We start from the raw sequence: 23855 nt of genomic DNA, 5'->3' as shown, positions 1-23855 counted from the left end.
ACAAAGGCAGCGTGCAGTTAATCTCTTCGTCTGACGCCTACCCCCCGCCAGCAGTTTCAGGCATTAAAAATAACTATAGAGAAATAATCAATCTTGTTGATGATGGTCTGGTTTGGTTTTGTAGGTCATATAGAGTAACAGAATTAATTTCAGTCTGTTTTATAACATCAGCAAACTCCTCACAGCAGCTTCATAGCCTTTTTAAATTTTTAAAATCTTTCCCTCACAAGTTGTGTTTTAAAGAATCTTCAGGGTCTCCTTGTTAATCTAGTCCAGATTTGACAAGTTTAAGTATAGTGGTTTTTAATCTGGACCTGGTCTAATGTGGTCTGGATGGGAAAAAACAGGGAAATTGACCTTTTTTCAGTTTTCACAAATAAAATATAGGTTTTGTTTTTAACATGAAATAAAATCGCCAGAATTAAAGTGATCAAAATTCAGGATTGCATCAGATAATGACAATTTCTATTTATTCTCAATTCATCTTCCCCCTATTTTTTTTTGTTAAGGTTTTTCAGTGCATGTATTAGTTTGAAAATGACTGAACCACGCCATCTACAGGTGTTATGTCGTTTTTAAGGTGGACCGGGAAATTCCAATCAGAAGCTGTGAATCGGAAGCCAACTTCAGCCTCCTTTATTTTGATAGCTTTTTGTTTCTACGTAACATCATAGAGCGTGACATCTACAACGTTTTTACGGAAGGAGTTCCAAAGTCACCTCCTCTTCCGCGTTTACGTCCAATCAGTGCAGCCCACTCGACCGGAAGTTTTGAACGAATCGTACGCGGGAAATTACTGATCGCTTCAGCTGGACTACAGAGGAGGTAAAAGACGTAATGCGATATATCTTCTTTTCTAAGAATAAACAGATATACATGTTTTGTATTTTTAACGAAGCTACTCATAAGCCAACAGTTACTTATGTATATATGAACCTGGCTTTGTCATTAGTCTGTGACCTGAGCCACAAATCCGACTAACAAACCCGCTAAATTGATTGCTAACGGTGTAAGCTAACTATGTTCAAACATTAGCCTCCAGTTCCAGTTGTTGTCTGGACAAATAAGCTATTTGGTCAAAAAAGATTCTTGAATCCTCAATTAAGGCCTGTTCTCTCCAGCATGTGGAGATGAGACCCTGTTCTAGCTGCTGAGTTAAATATAAACTCATTTTTAACCGTCTGAAGTATCAAATGTACATGTTTCCCCTTATGTCGCCGGTTTTAGAGATTGAAAAATGAAGGTGGTAACGTGTGAAATTGCATGGCACAACAAAGAGCCAGTCTACAGTCTGGACTTCCAACACAGCTCTGATGGACGCATTCATCGGCTGGCCACAGCTGGAGTGGACACCACAGTGAGAGTGAGTGGAGAGAACAATGAATATAGCTGTGTTTAGTCTGCCCAACAAAGAAAGCTACTTCACCTATTTGCAAGACTTCACCATACTAGGACATTTTATGGTTACTGCTGTAAAGGCTGGATTTGTAAACAGTTGTGTGTAATGTGTCATAAGCCATGTCTTGGTCTAACTGGCTTTTTTACGCATTAAATTAATGGCGACTCGCCTGCAAAACACACCTTATAGGTGATACGTTAGTGAACTGTTTTTATGATGTTTAGTATATGTGATCACATGAGTTTACAGATTATATGTTTAACTACCCTTTGCCCTGATGTTTATGCAGCTGTGGCGGGTAGACACAGGCCCAGACGGGAAGGCAGTGGTGGAGTTTCTGTCTAACCTTGCAAGACACACGAAGGCAGTCAACGTTGTGCGCTTCAGCCCCAATGGAGAGCTGCTTGCCTCAGGAGGAGATGGTACATCACACAACATGCACAAACACCTTCTAATAAAATGTTTGCGAATTTAAATGAATGGACGATTATTTAAAATACGTTGTTGATTTTGATTTCTTAACTGAACAGGTGATTGTAATTGTATGTTTTTCATTTATTATTCTTTCATTATTTGATACAGATGCTGCGATTCTCTTATGGAAGCTCAACGACTCAAAGGAGCCTGAGCAGGCACCCATATTCCAGGAAGATGAAGATGCTCAGCTTAACAAGGAGAGCTGGACTGTGGTCAAGACACTAAGGTACCCAACTCTGACAATTTCAGTCCCATAGTTAGAATGTTTGAAAGACCATTTTTACCTCCTGTCCTTATGTACTAAAGACTCTTAGACTGTATTCAAACTGACAATAGCACAGCCTCCTCATTTATTTTGATGCGTCCTCTGGGTCGGAATAGTGTCCTGTCAAAACAGCTGAATTAGGTAGCCCAAAAAATAATGCAAATGCTCATTGCTGTTGCATTACTTGGTAGTAGATGTGAAATTCTACTGTTTATGTTATGATTGTTAAGTTGTAATGAAATGATACCTACCTCCTATGGTATTTCAAAGCAGTGACATCCTGTATTGTAATAGAACCATTACTTTGGGATGAATAGCAATGTTTAGCAATTTGCAATTAGGTTGATATAGTTTGTTGTAAGAAAATGTAGTTATAGAAAGATTTGATTTTATTTCTCTTAGGGGACACATAGAGGATGTGTATGACATCTGCTGGACACGAGATGGAAACTTCATGGTGTCTGGGTCTGTCGACAACACGGCTGTTATGTGGGACATCAACAAAGGTTTGCTTTGACTCATAGATTTATGATTATTACGATTCTATACATTTTTAAACTACTTTTTTTATCTTTTTGTGACCTTTTTTAGTAATCCAAATCAGAACGTAAACTTCATTGTTTTGTTTGCGATTGTTTTTTTGTTTAGGACAGAAGCTGTGTATCTTGAACGACCATAAGAGCTATGTGCAGGGGGTGACCTGGGATCCTCTTGGGCAATATGTAGCCACTCTCAGCTGTGACAGGTAAGAAAACATCCGATTTAGACCACTGCTGACCCAACTCTCGTCTTTCTAAATGTTGCTAAGCCAGTCAGTAGCCACTGAGAGTGTGATCTCTGCAGCTTAATGATTACTGTGTTTTTCCTCTTCTTCAGAGTGATGCGTGTGTACAGTACTCACACCAAGAAGAAGGCCTTCTGTATCAGTAAAATGAGCTCCGGGCCGCTCGCAGAGGGAGAGGTCAGTAGACATTTTTTCTTTTGATGGCAATCATTTAAGTCGCTCAATTTTTGAGAAAACTTAACGTGCATTTTATCAGACGTATTTCTGCAGTAAAATTCTTGAAATCCTTATCCAATGTAATATTCTGACATTTACACCAAACCTGAAACCTTTTGCAGGTACATCTTTGAAATCTAATTGCTCTGTTAAATTTGTGCCATGCTGCCACATGTAACACACATCCTCTAAGTGCTTAATCTTTCTTCTTCCAGGCCAAGCAGTACAGAATGTTCCACGACGACAGCATGAGGTCGTTTTTTCGCCGTTTGTCTTTCACTCCAGACGGCTCTTTCCTGCTTGCTCCAGGTACGTAGACAGCATGCTGAGAATGTGTGTTTCACGTGGCATTTGTCTGGTTGAACCGAAGTGAAGTAATATCCTGGAGAAGAAAACGAATATAAACCCCGCTCTATCGTCTGTTTTTAACACAGCTGGATGTGTGGAGATCGGGGAAAACATCATAAATACCACCTACATCTTTTCCAGGAAGAGCCTCAAGAGGTAACTACTTTTGCACTTCTGCTTTTTCAGAGTGAGTGTTGACGATATTAACGCTCAGAATTGATGAGCAACGCCCCATCTGTGTGTTTCAGGCCAATCGCACATTTGCCATGTCCGAGTAAAGCTACGCTGGCAGTGCGCTGCTGCCCCGTCTACTTTGAACTGAGGACCAAGAAGGGCGAAGGCAAGAACATGCACCTCATTAGTCAGCTAAGATTTCCAATAAAGCCCTCCATAGTTTATTCTTTCTCCCAATATTTTTTTTTACATGTGCATCCTGTTAATTCCTCCTCCATTCCTCCTCTTCAGATGGTTCTATTGAGGCTCTCCCCAACGTGTTCCAGTTGCCGTATCGTATGGTATTTGCTGTGGCGTCGGAGGACTCCATCTTCTTGTATGACACGCAGCAGACTCTTCCTTTCGGCCTGGTGTCCAACGTGCACTACCACACACTCAGCGACCTTACATGGTAAACAAGGACCCTTTGTTACGTTGTGTTCTTCTTTTGACACCCTCATTTACAACATGTGGTTGTCATGTTGGAAAAAATGTATTTCCTACATATGTTATCATTTCATCCACTGATATCTTTCTGTTATATCCTCTTCAGGTCTCGCGATGGCTCCTTCCTCGCCGTGTCCTCCACAGACGGTTACTGCTCCTTCCTATCCTTCTCCCCCGGGGAGCTGGGCACTCCGCTGAAGGAGCCCCCCACCCTGGAGCTCTTTACCCCAAACACTGGCGTCGAGAAAAAGGGCAAAAAGTCGTCAGCTGCCAGGACGTCATCGCCTGTAACCCAGCCACCAAACTCGGCCCCAACTCCCACATCCCAAAGCAGCACCGGCAAAGACGTCCCCTCTGTCACTCCCCCAGAGGAGAAGAAGAGCACGCCCAGCGCCAAGTCCAAACCTCAGTCCCGTAGAATCACCCTCAACACCCTGGAGGGTTGGGGGAAGCCCTCTACCCCTAAAGTCACGCCTCCTTCAGCCCCTCAGACCCCGACATCTGCGAGCACGAGCGCGCCATCCACTCCCCAACCCCGCGTCGCCCCTCTCACCCTGACACAATCCTCCAGCACCCAGACACGCATCACCTCCCTCACTCCCTCCACCCCGAAAGTCCTCAACGGTGCTAATGCTGCTGGACCCACCACTCCTAAGGGAACAACAACCCCAAAGGGACCAACACCAAGGTAAAACTAAAGAAGTCACCTGGTTTGATTCTGTCAGACTGGGCAGCAGCAAACTGGGAATCACTTCTTTATTTTTTGAGTGTAATTTTTGTGTTCTTATGTCACGATATGTCCCATATTTTCAAGTATTTCAATGAGAAAAAAATGAGAAAACATTCCCACACTAGTTATAAATGCTCTGTCAATCAGGCAGTGGTGTATATAATACTTAGTGCTGTTTGTGGAACAAGCTTAGGCGGTATCACGTTATTATGGTTCCTGACGGTATGAATTTCAATACCGTCAACAATCCAGACGCTCATTTTTCGATCAGCCAGATGCAGATGTTCTGTAGAAGTGATGTCACGTGTACAGCATGCGCCAGCAGAGGTCAAGCTACAGCTGGAGGAGCAGGTGAACCACAGGGGTGGGCGGTACGACGGTTTCAATACCGTCACCGGTGTCACGTTCTGCCACGACATAGATTCTGCAATACCGCCATTACCGGGATAAGCACAACACAGATTTATCCCCTCCCCCTCCCCCTGTGTTTCCCATAAAGACGACCTGGGTGCGCCGCCGCAGTGTACTAACGGCCGCCCAAGTATATTTGATGGCAAATCCTTTCAAGTTTCTTCTTTTATCTCTCCAAAAATTTCAAATAACTCAAGAGAAGCGAGGCGAGCAGATTAAAGTAGTTTTGGGAAAAACACTAATATATGGTGGAGAGCGAATGGTGAAATATGGTATAACCTTCTTTACATGGGGTAACGTATTACTGGCGATGATCAGTGAAGCGCTGACACACCTCTAAGATTTCACTGATGCCCTGTCAGAGGAATGTGTCAGCATCTCCTATGTGAAGCTATGTGAAGCTATGTGGAGCTAGAATCATGTTTTGAGTACAGTTTCATTTTGTAATACCGCGACATAATACCGTTACCACAAAAAGCAAAAAAATGACAAAGAAGACAATTAAAAGCATCGTAATAAACCGTTAAATCTAAGACAAATATAAAGGAATGCACGATATTAGATTTTTTGCCGATATCCGATATGCCGATATTTTACAACTCATTTAGCCGATTACCGATATTTTTTTCCCGCACACCTAATTGCAGAGATCATCAACTCTCTTCTGTATTGGAATTAGCGTACAGTATAATGGTGATACTCTCATCACATTTGTTACAACGGTCGGGGTGACGGGTCTTGAGATGATTAATCAGGTTTGTAGTGTTGAAAGACTTTGCCTTGGCTCCTCCTCGCATCACCGAAGCTGAGCAGTCATTGCAAACAGCAGTTTTGCTATCTGTTTCGGACACTTTGAAAAACTTCCACACCACGGACATTTTGGCTTCTAACTCTCTCATGCTGCAGGTAGACACACGTGACGTCATCAGGCTGCGCCGCGCAGGTCTTCTTCGCGCCGGGGACATTGCGCCGAGGTCGGGCATTTAATCAAGTATGCAGCAGCCCATTATTTTATCGGTTAATTATATCGGCGGATATCGGCGTGTTGGCCGATATCCGATAGTTCATTTTTAAGCCAATATCGGCCGATACCGATAACGTGCCGATAAAATCGTGCATCCCTACAAATATATCAGTTAAATTCCTTTGTGAAAAAATGTTTGTTATGATTTGAAACATCTTATCTTAAGACCCAGGACAGCCAAAGCTGGGTCACAACAAGTATTAAACATTTAGCGTTGCACTCACTGATTTATATTAGAGAGATTTAAGCTAGTGCAGTGAACTCATCAGCAGGGATTTCTGGGAACGCTGGGAGGTTTATGTTTGCCATGTGTGCAGCTAAAGGTGCGTGTACAGTTTCTTTTCATGCAGTAATAGTAACTCTGTGCTGTAGGTGGAATGAATGTAGCCGCACATAAGAGTAAATATGGTAATATATGGAAACACTATTCAAATGTTTTGTGACTGCGGAACAAACTACACAGATCACACTACACCCAGCCGATCCCTTCCCCCAATGATTACAGTAAGCTGATTATGCCCTCCACAGAGAGACGCGCTGAGAGTGCGACGTGCTCTTTATTATGTGTAAATGCTGTTTTCAATATACTTTTGATACAGGAACAATACTAATAGGTGTAATGAGCATGTTGTTTACCCATGCTCTGTACGAGCAGTGGAACAAAGCCCTGTCTGGTATGAGGGATTCGTTGGACCCCCCACTGACTCTAAAATAATAATCACTCTGGCAGACTGAGTGCAGACAATGGCAGGTCTGGACATGCTTTGTTATTGCTTGTATCTCTAACTTGGTTTTCCTTGGCTAGTCTTGACTAGTTTCACTAGTAAACAGATGAACGAGAGGAACTGGGATTCTCTTTGTTCACCGTCGAACAGATTGTTATGTTTGAGTGTTTTCTGCTGATGTCATGCTCGAAGCAACTTTACAGTTTGTGCTTCTTCTGTTTGTTTACAGGAGAGTTTCTTTGACTCCCGTCGCAGTCCGATCTCCAGCGGTTAGCTCACTTTTCCGCACTCCCTCCTCCACTGAGAAGGCCAAACACGGTTAGTATTTCAGCTACTCTGGCTGTTGTCCTTTAAGTTAAAAATGAGGTAAAATAGAGATGGATCTCCTGCTTTCATTGGTAGCTTTAACACAACCTGAACCTGATGTATGTTAAAGCCTTTTCTCTCCTGATACAGTCAATGGCAGAAAGTTACTGACAGCAGAAAGAGACTTTAAATTACATTAACTGAGACCTGTCATGTCCCATCCATTCAATCAGGTCAGAATTGGAACAATCCTGATCCAGCCGATCTGATAGGTGCATCCCTTGTTGTGATTAGTGTGTACTTCAGACATAGTAATAAAAAAACAACACACACATGGCAATGAATGTGTGAATGAAAGCTAAAGAAGCTAAATCAGGGCTCAGTTGTTTCTTCTACACTTTCCATATGGTATGATAAACTAGTGCTAACTAAAGTGAAAGCTGCAATGTAGGAGAGCGGCTACGTTGTTACACTGACGTCAACTAGAGCAAAAAAACAAGAAGTGAGACAATCAGAGAAGTTGTAAACAAGCTTGCTGCATATCGTGATTTCCCATATCTCGCTTAGAAGTGAAACTGAATGTCAGCACACTGCAATCAATAGGAATAATCCTGTATCACACAGGGCAATTGTAGCTGCGCTAAAGAAAGTACAATGGGCCAAAGTTGACCCAGGAAGTGGTTCTGTGAAGCATGTTGGTTGTTTAAAGCAGGAAATTAAGATTAAAGCTTCTGTTAGGAGCCTCTGTTGACGTTTTCTACTTAAGGATTCACAGTGAGTGATACGATTAGAAAACACGACTTGGACACGTACAGGACGACATCAGCAAAGAGAGATGATTACCTTCTTTGTCTACAGGGAGCGCCAAGATCGACACAAACCGAAAGTTCCTCAGAGGCGCTTCAAAGAAACTACACTCACTTTTGTTTTCTCTTTAGAACAAGACTGGCTTACCTGAGTTAGCTGCTTGTATTTCTTACCAAATCAGACCTACATTTATTGATTATCAACAAATCTCAGCAATTAACAATGCAATCTCAGAACCCACCGGCTCCCATGACAACGATTTAGCCTCTGGAGCTACAGCAAAGGCTGTGTGGCTTCTGGTTTAGCCAGCGATTATCAGGACCTATCACTTCCCTTTCCTTACACAGGTCTTTGTTTACAGTCTGACTAGAAACTTAAGAAACAAGAAGGAAGTTAAAAGATGACATCCAGATACTCCTGGTTAGATTTCTGCATTTTTTTGACCAATGTGTTCGGCCTCTCTTGCTCTCTGCATGGACTGTTTCCTGTATTCAACCAAAGCCTGCACAAATGTGTTCGGTCAATACAGCTGTAATCTTTATTTACAGATTCTACATTTACACAGAAATGTAAAAAAAAAGTGGATTTTCGGGATGGCTAGCGTTCTGGTTTCCGTTTGTACTATGCTTGTAGTCCGAGTAATGATGACCAATCACGTGTCAGCAGGAAAAACAGTCCGTGAGTAGAGCAAACGCAGGCGGAGCGTAATCCGTCGTCATGACATCCTGGCTCCCATTCAGCGTCTTATTAATCTCTGTAAACAGACGTCTGATGCAAGTTCAGCTAACAATCTGCTCTAGGTAAAAAATTCAACTTGAGATAAATTCCCTTGACGCTGTGTCACGAAAGCCGTTCAGCGTTTAGATTTCCTGAATTACTCGAATGCAGAACGGAAGTAAATCAGTTTCTTTTTCTGTAAACAACGCAGCACTCGGAAAAGGAAGTCTTGGCAGGAGGTCCTTTATCGCTAACCGCTTGCCAAACCCGACACGCCCGACACGTTCACCGCTGTCCCCAGAGGCTATGTCGTCGTCAGACTATAGATGGATTCCGAGATTGACACGGCTGACACACAAACAGAAACAAGAACACTTCAAAAGTAGTAGTGCTAGGCTGCTAGCCTTGGTTTCACTAATAAAACTGATCAATGTATTTCAGCCTGCAGGTTGACTTTTTTGACACAGCCGGTTCCTTTATGTCACACAGATTCTTAAACACTCTGCAAAGATTCATGCCGTCATGTCCGACCCTTTTGTATCTAATTCCCTCATTTGTTTCTCCTCCAGAACGCCCGTCTCCTCCCACTGATCCAGTGTGCCAGCCTCCAGAGTCCAAACGGCCCAAGACCAGTGAGCCCCAAGCAAAGACCAGTGTCACCCAAGCTTAGTGTTTACTGGGATCAGTGTGGTGCCGTGATGTCAGAGAAGAGTACATACATAGCAGAGGGCGACAGTTAAAGAAGTAAAAAAACCTCTGACGCTCATCTTTTATGTGCAACAACACAGAGCTTCAGCATTGGAACGTCACATGATGTACTCAGTTATAAAACAGACTGCAGTAAGTGTCCTTGAGTTAGCTCTTCTTTTAGTCATGTGTCTTTTGTATCATACAGTAAACGAGTAATTGTGTAATAGTCGATTTGTTTGACATTTATATGCTTAAGTGCTGTTCTAAAAAAGCTATTCGGTCTCACTTCTTATCAAGAACACGTGATTGTGAATCTGAACTGTGTTGGAAAAAAGCTCTTCAAGGTTTACTGCTTTGTGAGGACTTTTAATAAACAATCTGTATTCATTTGCTGAAGACTTCGGAGCAGCTGCTCGAGTGAAAAGCTTAAAACTGTCAAGCACTGAAGAGTGATTTTCTCATTGTCTAATAAAGAACGTTTTGTACACAGAGCGTGTTTCAGTGGCTTGCAGTAAACGACTGGGCTGATTCGTGCTGGTAGTTAGTTTGTAAAATGTTATTTCCTTTTAGAATAATGGTCATAATTAGGATGTCTGTTTTAAATCTTAATTTGGTGGCTCTTGAGACAACTTTGCTTTTGTTGTTATGACCAAGCTAATGAATTAATGGTTGCACTTTTCTTGCTTTTGCACTACATGTCACATTCACTCTTTTACACACTGATGGCAAAGGCGTAATTTACAATCAGGATCTATGCATTCATACATGGCTCTGCCACCAGCAGCAATTTGGGGATTCAGTGTCTTGCCCAAGGACACTTCGACATGTGACTGTAGCAGTCAGAGATCGAGCCCCCCAGCCTTCCAATTGAGAGACGACCGACTCTACCACTGAGCCACAGCCGCCCCGAGTAGATGTTCATCTTTGATGTGCTAGGATACGAAGCTAGGATCATTAATTTGTTACAGATTTAATTTGCCGTTTCTGTAATTTCTTTAGACTTTAAGGCACGATATGGAGGTTTAAATGTTCTGCGAGCTCAGCGAGAAGCATGTAGGAAATTAATGAATGCTTTATTGTCCCAAAAGAACATAAAATGTAAACCTATTGAGTTTTTAAAATTATTGGAATCATCCAGTACATTTCTTGGCATATATATTATCTTGTAAAAAGAACAAATCCCCCCCCTAAAGTACAGAGGGCATGACTGTTTTCATTGTCTATCATCTTCATGCAAAAGCCAATTAAATTGGTTCCATTAAACCGATATGCTGTCCTTGCGTTAAAGTGTAAAACACTGAATCTAATGCTCGATACTCAGACTACACAAACTTGATATTTTTAATAGTAAAAGGTGCAGATAAGTGAATCAGTATAGTGTCCACACAAACAGACATGTATTGTAAATGACTTGATTTCACTTTCCAGAAATACAGTTTAACTTCATTTAACTTTCTATCTGGACCTCGAGTCTGTAATAAAGTTTGGATTCACAGTTTTTTTTAGATGACATCCATGTGATTGATGTAACTGAGGAGAAGGGGGGAAGGTGCTGTAGGAAGAGTGTAGATGAAACTGAGGCCAGCCTGCCTGTCAGAGAGAGGAACTGAGAGTTCAATGGCCTCGGGCAAATGAAAGGAAAGAATGAGACAGTTCTTTTTTGTGTTTAATTCAAAGACATTATTGTAGTATCTGTGTCGTCAGTACCTGGAGCTTACATGACGAAGCCTTTGGTCTGTTGAAACTGGCAGTGCGGCTTGGGTTGCGGTGACCACTTAGGGTCATGTGGTAGGTTAAATATAAGTGTTGGGATGAGGGCACAAGGGGAGGGGATTCAAATGGGAAAAATCTAATGTTTCAATAGTCACTGATGGCTGAAATAGTTTAGAAAACTGCATAAATGTCCCCTTTTTCCTAAGTTCTCTTTTTATAATTTTAAAGAAATTACCACTGCTTTTTGTTGATGACAATTAGTTACTGTTTGACAGTAGTATTGAACCTTACAAATGTTTGTGAGACTGCAGCAAGGATCAAATTCAGTAATGAACAAACATTGTAATGATGTTGACAGTTACTGGTTGATGTATTAATTTAATACAGATGTATTTATTTTATTTCATTTACATGCAAGATTTTCAGACTAAATTCAAAGGGTTGCTTTGGGTTAAAGGTTAATTTCAAAATGATTATGTATTAGAATATTTGTAACTGACATTGAGATAAAAGTGACAGCTATCACTTTAAAATCATTTGATGGTGTTGTTTTTAGAGCAATATAATGACGGGTCATTCTCAAAAGATAAAAGCTGGAAATCCTACCATTGACAGAATTTAAATGATACTAATAAAGATGATATAATGGGTGTATCATGGTTTACTTGATGGTGCAGCAAGTGAAGCAAATACTAGTGGCATCGTGACCGAGCAACCGACCTTGCTGTGAGGTGAAGAAAACTAACTTGAGTGGCAGCTCTGTCAGCCAATCACAGCTCGTCTAGCAGAGGCTCTTTAAGGCTTCTGCTAATGGCCTTTGTGTGAAGGCGGGGAGGACTTGGCTCGGGTAGGCTGCTGATTAGCAACAAACAGAAGGTTACGAGTTTAGAAATTGGACTATTTGACCGCCAGACTGGCTTTGAGGCAACGAGATTGATATTAACTATGTCGGGTGCGTAAGCGGAGGTTGTAACATTGCTTCTGAGGGGACCCGGCGGTGATTTGCAACATTTTGGGCTCATCGCGGAGGCAACCTCGCTGCTTTTAGGTCGTTCAAGTGGCGATGCTGAGCTGATAGCTGCGTCATCATGTTGCTTCCGACTCGAGTTGGCAAAAAGAAATCTCAAGTTAACACTAGCGGTGAGGCTGCCTGCCGTCATCCAGCACCGGAGGCCACTCCCGGCCCCTGAAATAGATGGAAAGCGGGCTGTTGGTGAGCGGTTGGCGGTGAAGCCTGTTTACGTACCCGCCGTTGAACTGGTGACTTTACATCACTTGGCGCGATATTCTCCTGGCTGCATTTATTATCTACACTTGGATGGACAATCAAACATTTTTCTTCTGACGTAACGTAACCGCAGTTTTGTTCAGAAATGTGACCAAATGTTTTCCGAAAAGAAAACGCAACTATATTGGAATTGTAGGGATGTGAGCCACAACTGTTTTGATAGTGAGAAGTGATGTGTTCAGTGACTGACAGTTAGGGTACAAAGCAGGACCCCCTAGTGTAATCCTGCTGACCCCCATGTGATGGTGACTTTCTTCTTAGTTAAGAAATATTTAAAAGCCATAATGACAAACAGTTGCAGTCAATATTAGCCACTTTGCATTGTAGGATATGTCAGACTATTAGCAGGGTGTCTGTTTTTGGGGAGTTATTTTCGTTTCCATGGTCTGTTGTTGTTTGCTGTCACAGTCTCCACGTGGATCAGGTCAGTGGGTAAAGTTTGACTCACTCTCCCTGCAGTGACGTGCGACTGCAGAGGGCTGAGTGACTACTTCAAAGACTCTACGAAGCTGTGGCCCCTCTCAATCACGATAAAGTTTATTTAGAGTATAAAACAGGTTACAATGGCTGGCGACTGCACCCACACCAACACTCATTACACGAGCACAGAGACGTTTAGTCCGTCCAAACCCTGGTCAGGTGGAGGTGGAGATCGAGAGATGGAGGCAGCAGGGAACTCTGAAGGGCGTGGACCCCCCACAAAGTGGTCCCCCAACTTTGAGGTGATTGACGGGCTGCTGTACCGCAAGAAGTTGGAAAAGGGCTTCATCAACTACCGGGAGGTTTTGGACGAGGACCGGAGACATGAGGCCCTCTCCACCTTTCACCAGCGGCGGAGGCCTGGCCAGCACCACCTCTCCCAGGAGGAGACTTACAAATGTGTGGCTGAAAACTACTGGTGGGAGGGTATGAACACAACTGCCTACCTTACATGTGACTTCATATGATAGCATGGGGTTCCTGACTCCATATCTATATTAAGCTAGAGGGTTTTTCCTTTCTTATTGTCTTGAAGTGTAGGCACATTTGAAACAAAAAACATACATAAATGAAGTTTCACCAAAACATTCCTACCTGCCATTTTTGCCTTGCTGTCTCATGTTTGCATATCTGTTTTCTTCACAGGGATGTACTTCCAGATAAGAGATTTTGTCCTGACCTGTCCCGAGTGTCAGAGCCAACGCACCCAGAAAACAAAGGTAAGATCAGAGGCTGGAATGACAAGAAAAATTGTCCTGTGGTCATTTTTCCTTCGCTCTGATTAAACCTTTAAATCCTTTTTAACAGTGCCTAATTTTTTGCATCTCTCACGTTTTAATTTGCACTCAATCCTGCTCTCCTGTCTCCTACAAGCGCTTTCTCGCACATAATATCCCTTTAACGCTCCCTCTTTATCTACCACTGTCTTTGCCTCCAAGGAGCAGGGCGGCAGAGGATGTGTCACTAAGACGATGGCGTCACACAGCGCTGACATGCTGAGCAAGCTGAGGAGTCAGCGGGAGGCGGGGCTGTTCTGTGACATTACCCTGCGGACAAACGGGAGATCCTACTCGGCCCACAGAGCTGTCCTGGCGGCCGTCAGCGATCACTTCCAGGAAATCTTCACAGAATTAGACTCGAGTATGAAAGCAGACATAGATCTCACTGGTAAGATCAGATGAATAGCAACATTGATACTAGGTTTAGGTTCTTGATCTGGATATACAGACCTGAGTGACTCAGTCTAGCCCCTTTGTAACAGCAGAATTGGGCTAGCAGTGTCTGATATTATTTCCAACTCTTAAAAACCAACAATCTGTAATTCACACCAATTTAACACACCAGTTGGCTAGTTTTGCAGAGTTGGAAAAATAGTCCTTTTTACTCTGCTTTTATTGTAGCAGAGCATTGTCTGTTATGCAACAATTTGTGTGTACAAACTTATGCAACTGTAGAAATACCTCAAAGGAGAGACTGTTGGGAAATGCGCACCATTGCCCCCGTATTTAAAGTGTTAAAGGAGCAATTCTCCCCTGGAAAAAGCCACTGTCAGTCAAAGCTAGTGTTCTCTGTAATCAAGAGAAGCAATGTTTGAAATTGGCGCCACAGCTGTGGAGAAAGTTATACAAACAGCTCGTGGTTTCGCCCATTCTACATTCCTACAACACCCAGTGTGCATTGCGCCCCTCCCTTTGAAAGGAACGGCCAAGCGAGAGACGCTGGAGTGAAATAATACCGTTTTCCAGTCTAGGACATTAATCCAAAATACGACAAGAATATACCGGTGGATCGTCTAAAAAATCTTCATGTCTGCAGTCAACATTTCAAACCTGACGATTTTGAACGAGACATGACATCGGAGGCGGGCGTCCTAGATTGAGGAAGTGTATTGAGCGGGCTCCCTGGCCTCCGCCAGATGACGCATGTTACGTAGTCTGGCGGAGGTTTTCCAGGGCCCATTGGAGAAGTGGATAGCGTCCTCCAAAGGCACAGAGCCTAATTGGGGTTTTTTCCTACCATAATGACATTAGCTCCCCATAATAGCATGATAGGACTGAAGTTGAAAATCGGGGAACTGGCCCTTTAAGTATCTTGTCCCTCTCTATGATTGACAGGTTTTTGGACCCCAGTTTTGTGTGTTGCCAAACTATTTTCAGCCCTGTGGTTGGACATGTTGCGCAAACTAGTTATTTTCTTATATTTTCTAATAATCTCTTTTATTGTTTATTTAGCAGGAACAATGACCAATACATTTATTGTATCAGATATAGCTAAAAGCTATTTCATCTGTAGTTCTGGGTGGAGGCCACAAGTGATGCGCAGGTTACAGAAAGAAAAAAAAAATCTGTCTTAATTCAGAACCTCACACTTTGTAATGCTCATACGCCAAATATAAAGCTAAGAAACTAAATTAGATCGGCCCGAAACAAACAGCAGAAGAAGAATACTAAACTCCCTCTATAGGACACATCATCAACAATCCCAACCACAGCATTAAAGACAGGCAGTCCATAGATAAGAGAAATAACCAACCAAACACTCCAGTGCTAGCTACATTCAGAGTCTTAGTTCAGTGACAGAACACCTGATTGTCCTAACTAAATTTGAATGTTTCAAAAATACTTCCATCTGTAATACTCAGCGGTAAATAATTTACATCCTCTCCGCTTTGACTGAAAACTGTCTCGCCAGAATGTTGGAAACCTTTTTGGAGGAAGCTCTTGTTGCCACGGAGCCTCAAACCTCTTTACTATTTTGTCTCACTGTTAATGGATTTTCTATCAAATGTCAGCGAATAAACAAAATGCAGATGCCCAACATGACATTGCTGCAAATAATTAGTTTTATACAACATTAAGTCATTAGCTTTTACCACCATTTATGAATTATTAAGTATAAAATCTTCCATTTTTGAAAAACTGGGGCCAGCAGATGCATTTCTCCTTGGAAGTGCTCGAAGTGATTATTTGATCATCAAAATAGTTGCTGATTAATATTCTGTTGATCAACTAGTCTGGCAATTGACTGATGATGACCACGAACGCAAGATCAAACGGAAGTACTGCAACTCTTCTAATGGAGTATGCAGTGGCATTCCCATTGGTCTAATAGATCATGTGATACCAGAGGCTCATGTCGGCCTGAATGCAGTCACATGACATGCATTTGACTTGGGTTGACATCATCATCTCATTATCCTTCAAACAATGGTTTGTAGGAAAAAGGAGGCTGCATTTCATAGTCTTTTTAGAAACAGATGCTTTCTTTCAAATTTGAGGACACATGTGGTCTAAATGTGGACACAACCCAGATCTGTCTTCTTATTTACTCGTGTCTTTGATATGCGTCATCAGATTGAAGCAGAAGTGGCCCTGATTAAAGCAGCTATTACAGCCTCCACCATCATGTTTACACTTTGTCTCTCTGATCCTCTGCTTTCATCTCACTCGCTGATTGACCAGCAGGGTTCAGCATATCTAATGAGAGGCTCCTTTTTTTCCCCCCCTCTCAGGCTTTAGTGAGGACAGCCTTCTATCTCTGCTGGACTTCTCCTACTCCTCCACTCTGTGTGTCCGCCAGGAGGACCTACCTGAAGTCAGCGCCATGGCCCGCCACCTGGGCATGTGGCCTGCAGTCGAGGCCTGCTCCGCTCTCATGAAAGAACAGGAACAGAAACTCCAGCCTGGCAAGGGATTTACCCTGGCCGGTCACCGCATGCAGCGGGAAAGCAAACGGAAAGGGTTTTTTGGATCACAGGACAATAACAGTTTCTGTCTAACGCTGGACGCATCAGATGAGTCTTTCGAAAGAAGTCCAAGGCGCAATTTGCGAAGGACGCCAAAAACCCAAAGCCATAATGGTCTCCCTCTGAGTCCCTCGCACAGGATGAAGCTCTTGGACTTTAAATCTCCCTCTCTCAAGAAAGCCACTACACCTCGACACGCCATGGCATCACTGCAGTCACACAACTACTCTCCCATATCGCCATCAAACACCCGACTTCTCCGCTCCACTCCCGGAGCTGCCAAGGAGGTTCAGAGATTGCTACCCAAGACAGAAACCCCTCGAAGGAACAGAAAACCTCACCCTATCACCCGGCTCTCCTGCCCCGCCAGGTTAAGGCCCAGTGCTGTGTGCAGCCCTGTGAGGGTGAAGCAGGAGGAAGAGGAGGTTGCGGTGGATGAAGAAGATTATGCGAGGGCACAGGAGAAATACAAGCTGATGAATGTCCTCGGGTTGCAGAGGACTGCTCTCCTCCCCAGACCAGAAGATCTGATCGGCTGGCGTCAGAAGAAACGACTGAGGAAGCTAAAGGCTAACAACTACTCACTGACCAAGCGGAGGAAACCTCGGTCCGCCTCCCCGGGAATACCGTACGGGGATGTCACGCTTTCACTGCCTCTTTGTAACCCTGTTAACACCCGCCTCCTCAGCAAGTCCGGAAAGACCAAGCCTGTTGGTCTAGTCAGCCCAGATCTGATGAACGCAAAGAGGCCAAAGATCGTAGCCCGACATGTCCCTCCAAGTGACAGGAGCATGCGAAGCAAAGGTGTGTTACCGGACATGTTCCTGCCTGCATCCAGGCCGCCTCTCGGTGGGAGGGAACTCAGACGGTCAGTGAGGAAGGGGAATGGTGCCCACATTCCTGTCCAGCAGCCCCTGGTTCGCAAAACCAACAAAACTCTAGTGAGAAGCACCGTCAGAATCAAGCAAGAACCAGTTGACTACTCCATCTCAGGTCTGCCTCTTCCATCAAACATCTGCTGTGGCACCACACCTCGCAAATCCCCACCGCGGACACAGGCCAGAAATAAGGTCACTGTAGAGACGGTCAAAACGCTGCGTTACAACAGCAGCCGGCCAGCAGCAAAAGCCAAGCTAAGACGGGGCTCCACAAGGGAGGAGACAAAGTGTAAGCCCAGAGAGGAGGGGAGGAGGGTGGGGAGCCAGGGGCAGAGGGGGGTCATTGACACCAAACCAAGAGTGAAGGTTAATGAACCAGTTGGACTCCAGTTTTCTGAGCAGGCACCTCCACCGTCCATCTACAGCCACCCACTCTACAAAGTCATCAAAGAAGAGCCAGCAGACCCCGTGCCAGTCGGTGTACCTTTCTCTGATCCTCCATCACCAGACCTGGGCAAACGCCAGAGCAAGCCCCCCATCAAACTACTCGACTCAGGCTTTCTGTTCAGCTTCTGTCGGCCAGCAGGGGGGGCGATGGCCGTGCTGAAGAAAGAGGAGGAGAGCGTGGATATCTGCTTAACGCGCTCAGTGTCTCAAGTCGGGGAGAAATTTGGAGCTAAGGAGTCCCCCCACAGGGCCCTCCGAGCGAGAGGGCCCCCCAACTTGCCTGTGGTGAAGAAGGAGAGGGAGGAGAGGAGCGTGAGCCAAAGTAAAGCCCGGAGACCCAGGCGGAACTCCCGGAACAACACTCTTCACACGGCCAAGCCTGTCCGCTCAAAGGCCAAACCGGCCATGCCAAAGGTAGATAAGAGTGATGGTGTTTATTGACGATGACTGAAGGGACCATAAACCGTCCAGGAACACTGTAATGTAACCTTTAATCCATGTAACCTTTCCATGGTTTTCTCGTGTCCCTCTCTAACAGCAGGGTAAAGCAATCCCATTGAGCAGCAGGAGCTGTGTCACAATGGATGCTGTACATCGGGCGAGGCTAAAGCAGCTCAGAGGGCCTCGTAGTCAGGTCCCCAAACTCCCAAAGGCGGCTCACTCCTGTCTGCAGTGCACATCCTCCTACAAGGACTGTGATGCTTTAATCATGCACCGCCTCAGGCACATAGAGGGGAAGCACTGGCCGTGTCTGGTAAGTGTTAGCTTCACTTTATCTTTAAAAGTTGATTTTAAGGGTAATCTATAAAATCATAACCTGGAGCTCCAAAAATACTGCAGGTTTTGATTTCGCTGAGCAATGTAGCATGTGAGTGAAATCCAGTTGTATGGTGGGGTACAAGACAGGTACAGCTCTTTTTAGTGAACTGTACGATCTGCTAGCTGATTGGTTTTTATAAAAGTGCAAACTTTTGAACTCCGGCACATGGTTGCCAACTCTCCTCACACAATGGTCCCGTTGTGGAAAGTATTGAAGTTAATTTACTCATATAATGTAATGCACTTTAATACAATTATGTGACTTTATGCTTGTGCTACAATCCATGTCAGAGGGTTAAGTTGTATTTTTTTACTAGTCACTTCAACAGCCTTGTAAAATATTCTTCAGCATGGGTAATAGCACCTCTATGGGTACTTAAAAGAACTGCTGGGGTGCTTGAGATTTATTTTTAATGTTAATTTTAAAAAAAAGTCACACAACATTCCTAAAACTACTGTAACTTTGCACTTTGAATACTTTTTTTCATCTAAAAAGTGAACTGCGTCCTATATACTGCTGTGACCAATATACCAGTATAAAATGCAGAAAGGGGTATTCTATTGTGTTATGGTATTGTACCAAGACGATGGGACTATAAGCTAGCTAAAGTTTCGTCACAAATGTGCGCCGTCATGATCGCCAGAGCAGCCGCCATCCTCACAACAATCAACGTTACCGGGGGCTGAGCTCAACTACTGCACCGTTAGCTAGCAAACGTGAGGCTGTAATTTGCGTGTGTTTTGAATGAAAATAAATTGAAATGGTGTTGAGATGACATATACATGTTTTTTTTAAATACATAGCTATAGGAAACCTTTTTTCCTCTGGGATACCCCCAGAAACAGACTGCGATTTATATTCAGGTGCGACATATATTGTGGTACATTATATACCTATAAGTACTATAAAGAAGGTAAATGAAAGTTTGAAAAAAACTGACTTAATATATTATATTATAATATTATATTATATTTAAATGCTATCATTAACTGTCGCAACAAAGGCAATCATGTCCAAGTTTATGTTTGTACTGCAATATCAAAACTGGCTTTGTGCAAACGTAAACAATGGAACAAACTGAAGTTAGAAAATGGATTTGTGTTTGATATGAAGCAGCAACACAGCTGAAAATGTGGAGAAATGTGTGAAAACCAAAGTAAAAGCAGAGGTTAAAACATATTGTCAGTATTGGGGAGGAAAAAAACCCTCCCCAGGCTTTGTGCTGTGTTTACGGCCAGAAATGAGCAGCTGCATGAAGCCAGCGCACCTCATGAAGTGTTTTTGTAGTTATAAGATTGTTGTTTAGAAAGTCAGATACTAATGGTATGGTAACTTTTTATATGTATTTTCTTTTTCTACCAAAAGTATTTTGTACTGGTTAGGGCCTACGTGGCTGAACAAATATTTTAAAGGGGCAAAGTTTATGGAGAAAGTTCAAGAACTACTGTGCTATGGTGAGCTAATGTAGCTGTAGGAGCCAGGTTGTGTTGTGCATGTTTTTGCAGCCAGGTGGCACTGTCTGTTCAGGTCTGTTGGGTGTGTCTACTTAGGTAGGTGGGTTAATCAGCGCAGATGCGCACGCTGAGGAAGCCATACGGTTTTTGACCGTGCCATGGCATCTAAAACACCGCAGGTCAGAGTGTTTATAAGTAAATTGTGACTATGAAAAGTATTATTGGTCGGTACGGGAAAGCAGTTTGTTTTAGACACGTGTTGTGAGTAATAAATCGGTGTTTTGTGGATCTGCACCTACACTGGCACGCGTACAAACCCTTCATACCAGCATGCGCCGATAGTGACAAAGGTACGCCACTATAGTAGCTAATTAGCACTATTGACCTGAGAGTGATGTCATTCTTCTCATCTGTATCTTGGCAAAAAAAGGACATCTTTTAAAAATTACTTAACTGTTAATCTCTGTGCTGTTAACCGTTTAACTCCCCCTCTCTGCCGTGTAGCTCTGCAGTAAGACGTTCTTTCGACTGAGGAATGTACGCAACCACATTCGCACCCACGACCCCAAGTTGTACAAATGCCGGAGCTGCATTGTTGCCGGTTCCTGAGGCGGCCGGACGGTCCGCTCGAGCAGCGAGGCTGAGGTAACTCTACACACGACAGCACACTGTGATCGCAACATCTGCATTGATTTTATTTGAGAACCTGGTCGGCGTCTTTACACTGGTGTTTATTTTCCAGGATGAAGGCTGTCAGTGTCTGCCACCAGCGAGCAGGCTGATTGATCAGCAGCTTGTACATAAAGCATCCGTCACACGCGAGCACAAGGGTCTGTGGAAATGAATAATTATGTGATTCTAATCATTGCAGCCGTCGGTGATTGCTAATGTTATTTAAATAACCAAACTAAGGTTGCTGGTCCTGTCTTCAGAGGGTTAAACTTGAACATTACACTCAGGGGGCGGGGATTGTGATGCCACGGTATTTAACATCACGGTTGTGTATAAAATGAAATGTAAAGTGATTGTTATAACTATTATGGCTACTTTATTGTTATTTTTCTATGTATAGATGACTTTTGAGTGCACTTATATCATAGCTTATGTTGTAAACCTAAGAAGTGGTGATGTAATTTGAAGGTTAGGCGGGATTACTTGAAGTGAAGCAGGCGCTGGAGGGAATACTTGAAGTCAGAGGGGGGTCTTAGGAGTGAGACGGTCCTGTGGGTGTTTAGGTGGGTCTTTGTCCTTTTGGTGTGCAAACTTTCAAATGACCGGACTAGTTTCCCTCCTTTTCCTGAACTGCTAGTCTCTTGATTTGACTCTGGTATGGTGACACCGCTGCATGTCTCTTTGCAGGCTGTTTGTAGTCGACTGTCTTTACTAAGGCTGCCAATTTTCAAAAGGGAAACGTGTCTCGTTTTAATGTGAACTCCTGAATATTAATCATCACAGCTGTGTCATTACAGATGTTTTATTGATCTCTTCTTCCACCTTTAATCCAAGACATGACGTTTAAATTCCCCTCCTACTGAATAAATGCAATGTGTTCACATGAAGAGATGTTTATGTTACACAAAGTGATTTTAGAATGAAATGAGCTGTCTCTCCATATCTGTAAAAAGACTGAATAAATTTTTGCTTTTTATGTCTTCTTATTCTTCCTTTAATTACATTGTTTTTAAGTATGTACTTTACACTGTAACTGAAAGAAACGGGGCAATTTGGCAAGGGTATAAATTACTAATCACTCATTTGATAATTAATAATTTATTTAAGAGTTTATTGCTTTTTCTCTCCACTGTGTTTAAAGAGAAAAGCTTTAGGTTTGTGAGCCGTGGTCAGATTAAAAAAAGCAAAAATAAGGTCTCAGCTTGGGGTTTTTGGACATTGTCTGAAACTTTATAAAACAACTGGTTGAAAAAATATTCATAACATGAATCCTTATACGTGAGATTGTATTTATCTGGCGAGAAAAAGACTTTATCCTTTAGATTAACTTTTGTAAAACAGCACAAAAAGTAGTGAGATGAGGCATTTTGGCACCGGTGTCCGATCTCACTTGAACCTGTTCGTTGGCCCTTACTGACTTTGTCCCCTCCTGTCTTGATCGTTGCTTGTGTTGTATTAACTGTCAGATGTCTGCTAAATTAAATTGTAAAATTTCAGAGGTTACATGTAACTGGAGGTTTATGGAAAAAATCAATTTAAGTAAAATATGGACATAAAGAAAATCGGGGCGATTTAGTAAAACAATATACTTTACGTTGAAAGTATGCAGACATTTGAGGGGGAAGTGTAGAGGGCAGAATTCCTCACCAAAGTAAAATGTTGTCTGTTCAAACTGCAAATAGAGGCAGGAGATACTGCAAGCAGTAATACCTCACCATCAGTGGTGTGAGGTGTGAGACAGATTTCAAGTTCAAATCTAACAGACTGTGTTGCGTGCAAATAGATATGTTAATTTATGTTAAGTATTCTATAATGACTGCTTCCAATGTGATGTTCATTATTCTAATAGCACTTTTAAATGCTTCCACTTAATGTAAAAAAAAAAAAAGTAGAATCTGAACGGAGCAGAATCTGCTTTGTTAAAATTTTCTAAATTGGATTTGAAGAAGATCTTAAAGAAATTAACTAACAGCAAAAAATAATGCAATATAATTATTTTTGTCTGCTGGGTCCTGCACCTGTTTTGTCCCATTTAATACCCTTTTTTCATCATCATTGATTCACATATGAACTGGTCTGCATGAATCACAGGAAGCTGTTTTGAAACATTTCCTGCAATCCTAAAATATATGTCACATTTAAGTGCTTGTGGTTCTAAAATAAATGTAAACAAAACCTAAGAAGCTTTTTAAGACATTTGCAGAAAGAATTTAAAAAACCAAATGTGAGTATTTTTGCTTAACTCAGGCTGAGAACATTTATCTGAGTCGGTTGTATTTGTGGTTATAAGACATCATTCAGAATTTTGCGTACACATTTGCCCTAATTTCTCTCCTCTCTTCCCCCTAACCCCATTACAAGCACAGCTCAGAGGACACATGTCGAGGCCCCCCAACATTTGCACGTGTCTGAGGCGAGTTGCTGAAACCCGAACTTCTCAGCTGCTGGATCTTTCTCTCACTCTGTGAAGTCTAAAGAGAATTTTACAGCGAGGAGATCTGTGGTGTATTTGCTGCAATGAGAACGCTCATGAAAAGAGACAGATGGAGGAGGCAGAGACTTAGTGAGTGTGTGTTAACATCTAGGAAAAAGACAGAAGATTCACATTCTTGTTTATCTCCCATTTGATGTTCTTTTGATTGCTTTCATAATTCAAGCTTCAGAGCCACCAAAATATATGATTGTTTCTGCTTCTTCTATATCTGATTTCTTCTCTTTCTTATATATTTCTCAGGATTTGAACTGCTTTAAAAAACAAGGTGCTTTATTAAACAGTAACAGTACCCAAACCTGACACTA

The 23855-nt window shown here is 42.8% G+C and overlaps 2 protein-coding genes across 2 annotated transcripts; both read left to right on the top strand.

The window, feature by feature from the left end:
• Positions 1-794: 794 nt before the first annotated feature.
• Positions 795-10027, top strand: chaf1b (chromatin assembly factor 1, subunit B). Its single transcript, XM_069663444.1, has 14 exons — positions 795-825; positions 1228-1363; positions 1689-1821; positions 1982-2102; positions 2544-2647; positions 2790-2886; positions 3018-3102; positions 3357-3450; positions 3576-3645; positions 3738-3829; positions 3955-4114; positions 4256-4837; positions 7269-7357; positions 9439-10027. Exons 2-14 carry the CDS (start codon positions 1238-1240, stop codon positions 9537-9539), a joined length of 1854 nt encoding a protein of 617 aa, XP_069519545.1. The 5' UTR covers positions 795-825; positions 1228-1237; the 3' UTR covers positions 9540-10027.
• Positions 10028-12384: 2357 nt separating this feature from the next.
• LOC138592604 (uncharacterized) lies at positions 12385-22010 on the top strand. Its single transcript, XM_069663437.1, has 7 exons — positions 12385-13466; positions 13686-13759; positions 13979-14207; positions 16552-18524; positions 18649-18864; positions 20889-21029; positions 21127-22010. Exons 1-6 carry the CDS (start codon positions 13124-13126, stop codon positions 20991-20993), a joined length of 2940 nt encoding a protein of 979 aa, XP_069519538.1. The 5' UTR covers positions 12385-13123; the 3' UTR covers positions 20994-21029; positions 21127-22010.
• The last annotated feature ends 1845 nt before the right edge of the window (positions 22011-23855 follow it).

This window comes from Semicossyphus pulcher, unplaced genomic scaffold, assembly GCF_022749685.1.
Source record: "Semicossyphus pulcher isolate SPU_LCO1_2020_fin unplaced genomic scaffold, fSemPul1.0.p SCAF_15, whole genome shotgun sequence".
NCBI lineage: Eukaryota > Metazoa > Chordata > Actinopteri > Labriformes > Labridae > Semicossyphus > Semicossyphus pulcher.
Note: the sequence above shows the minus strand (reverse complement) of the source record. Positions and strands in the feature narration are given on the sequence as shown.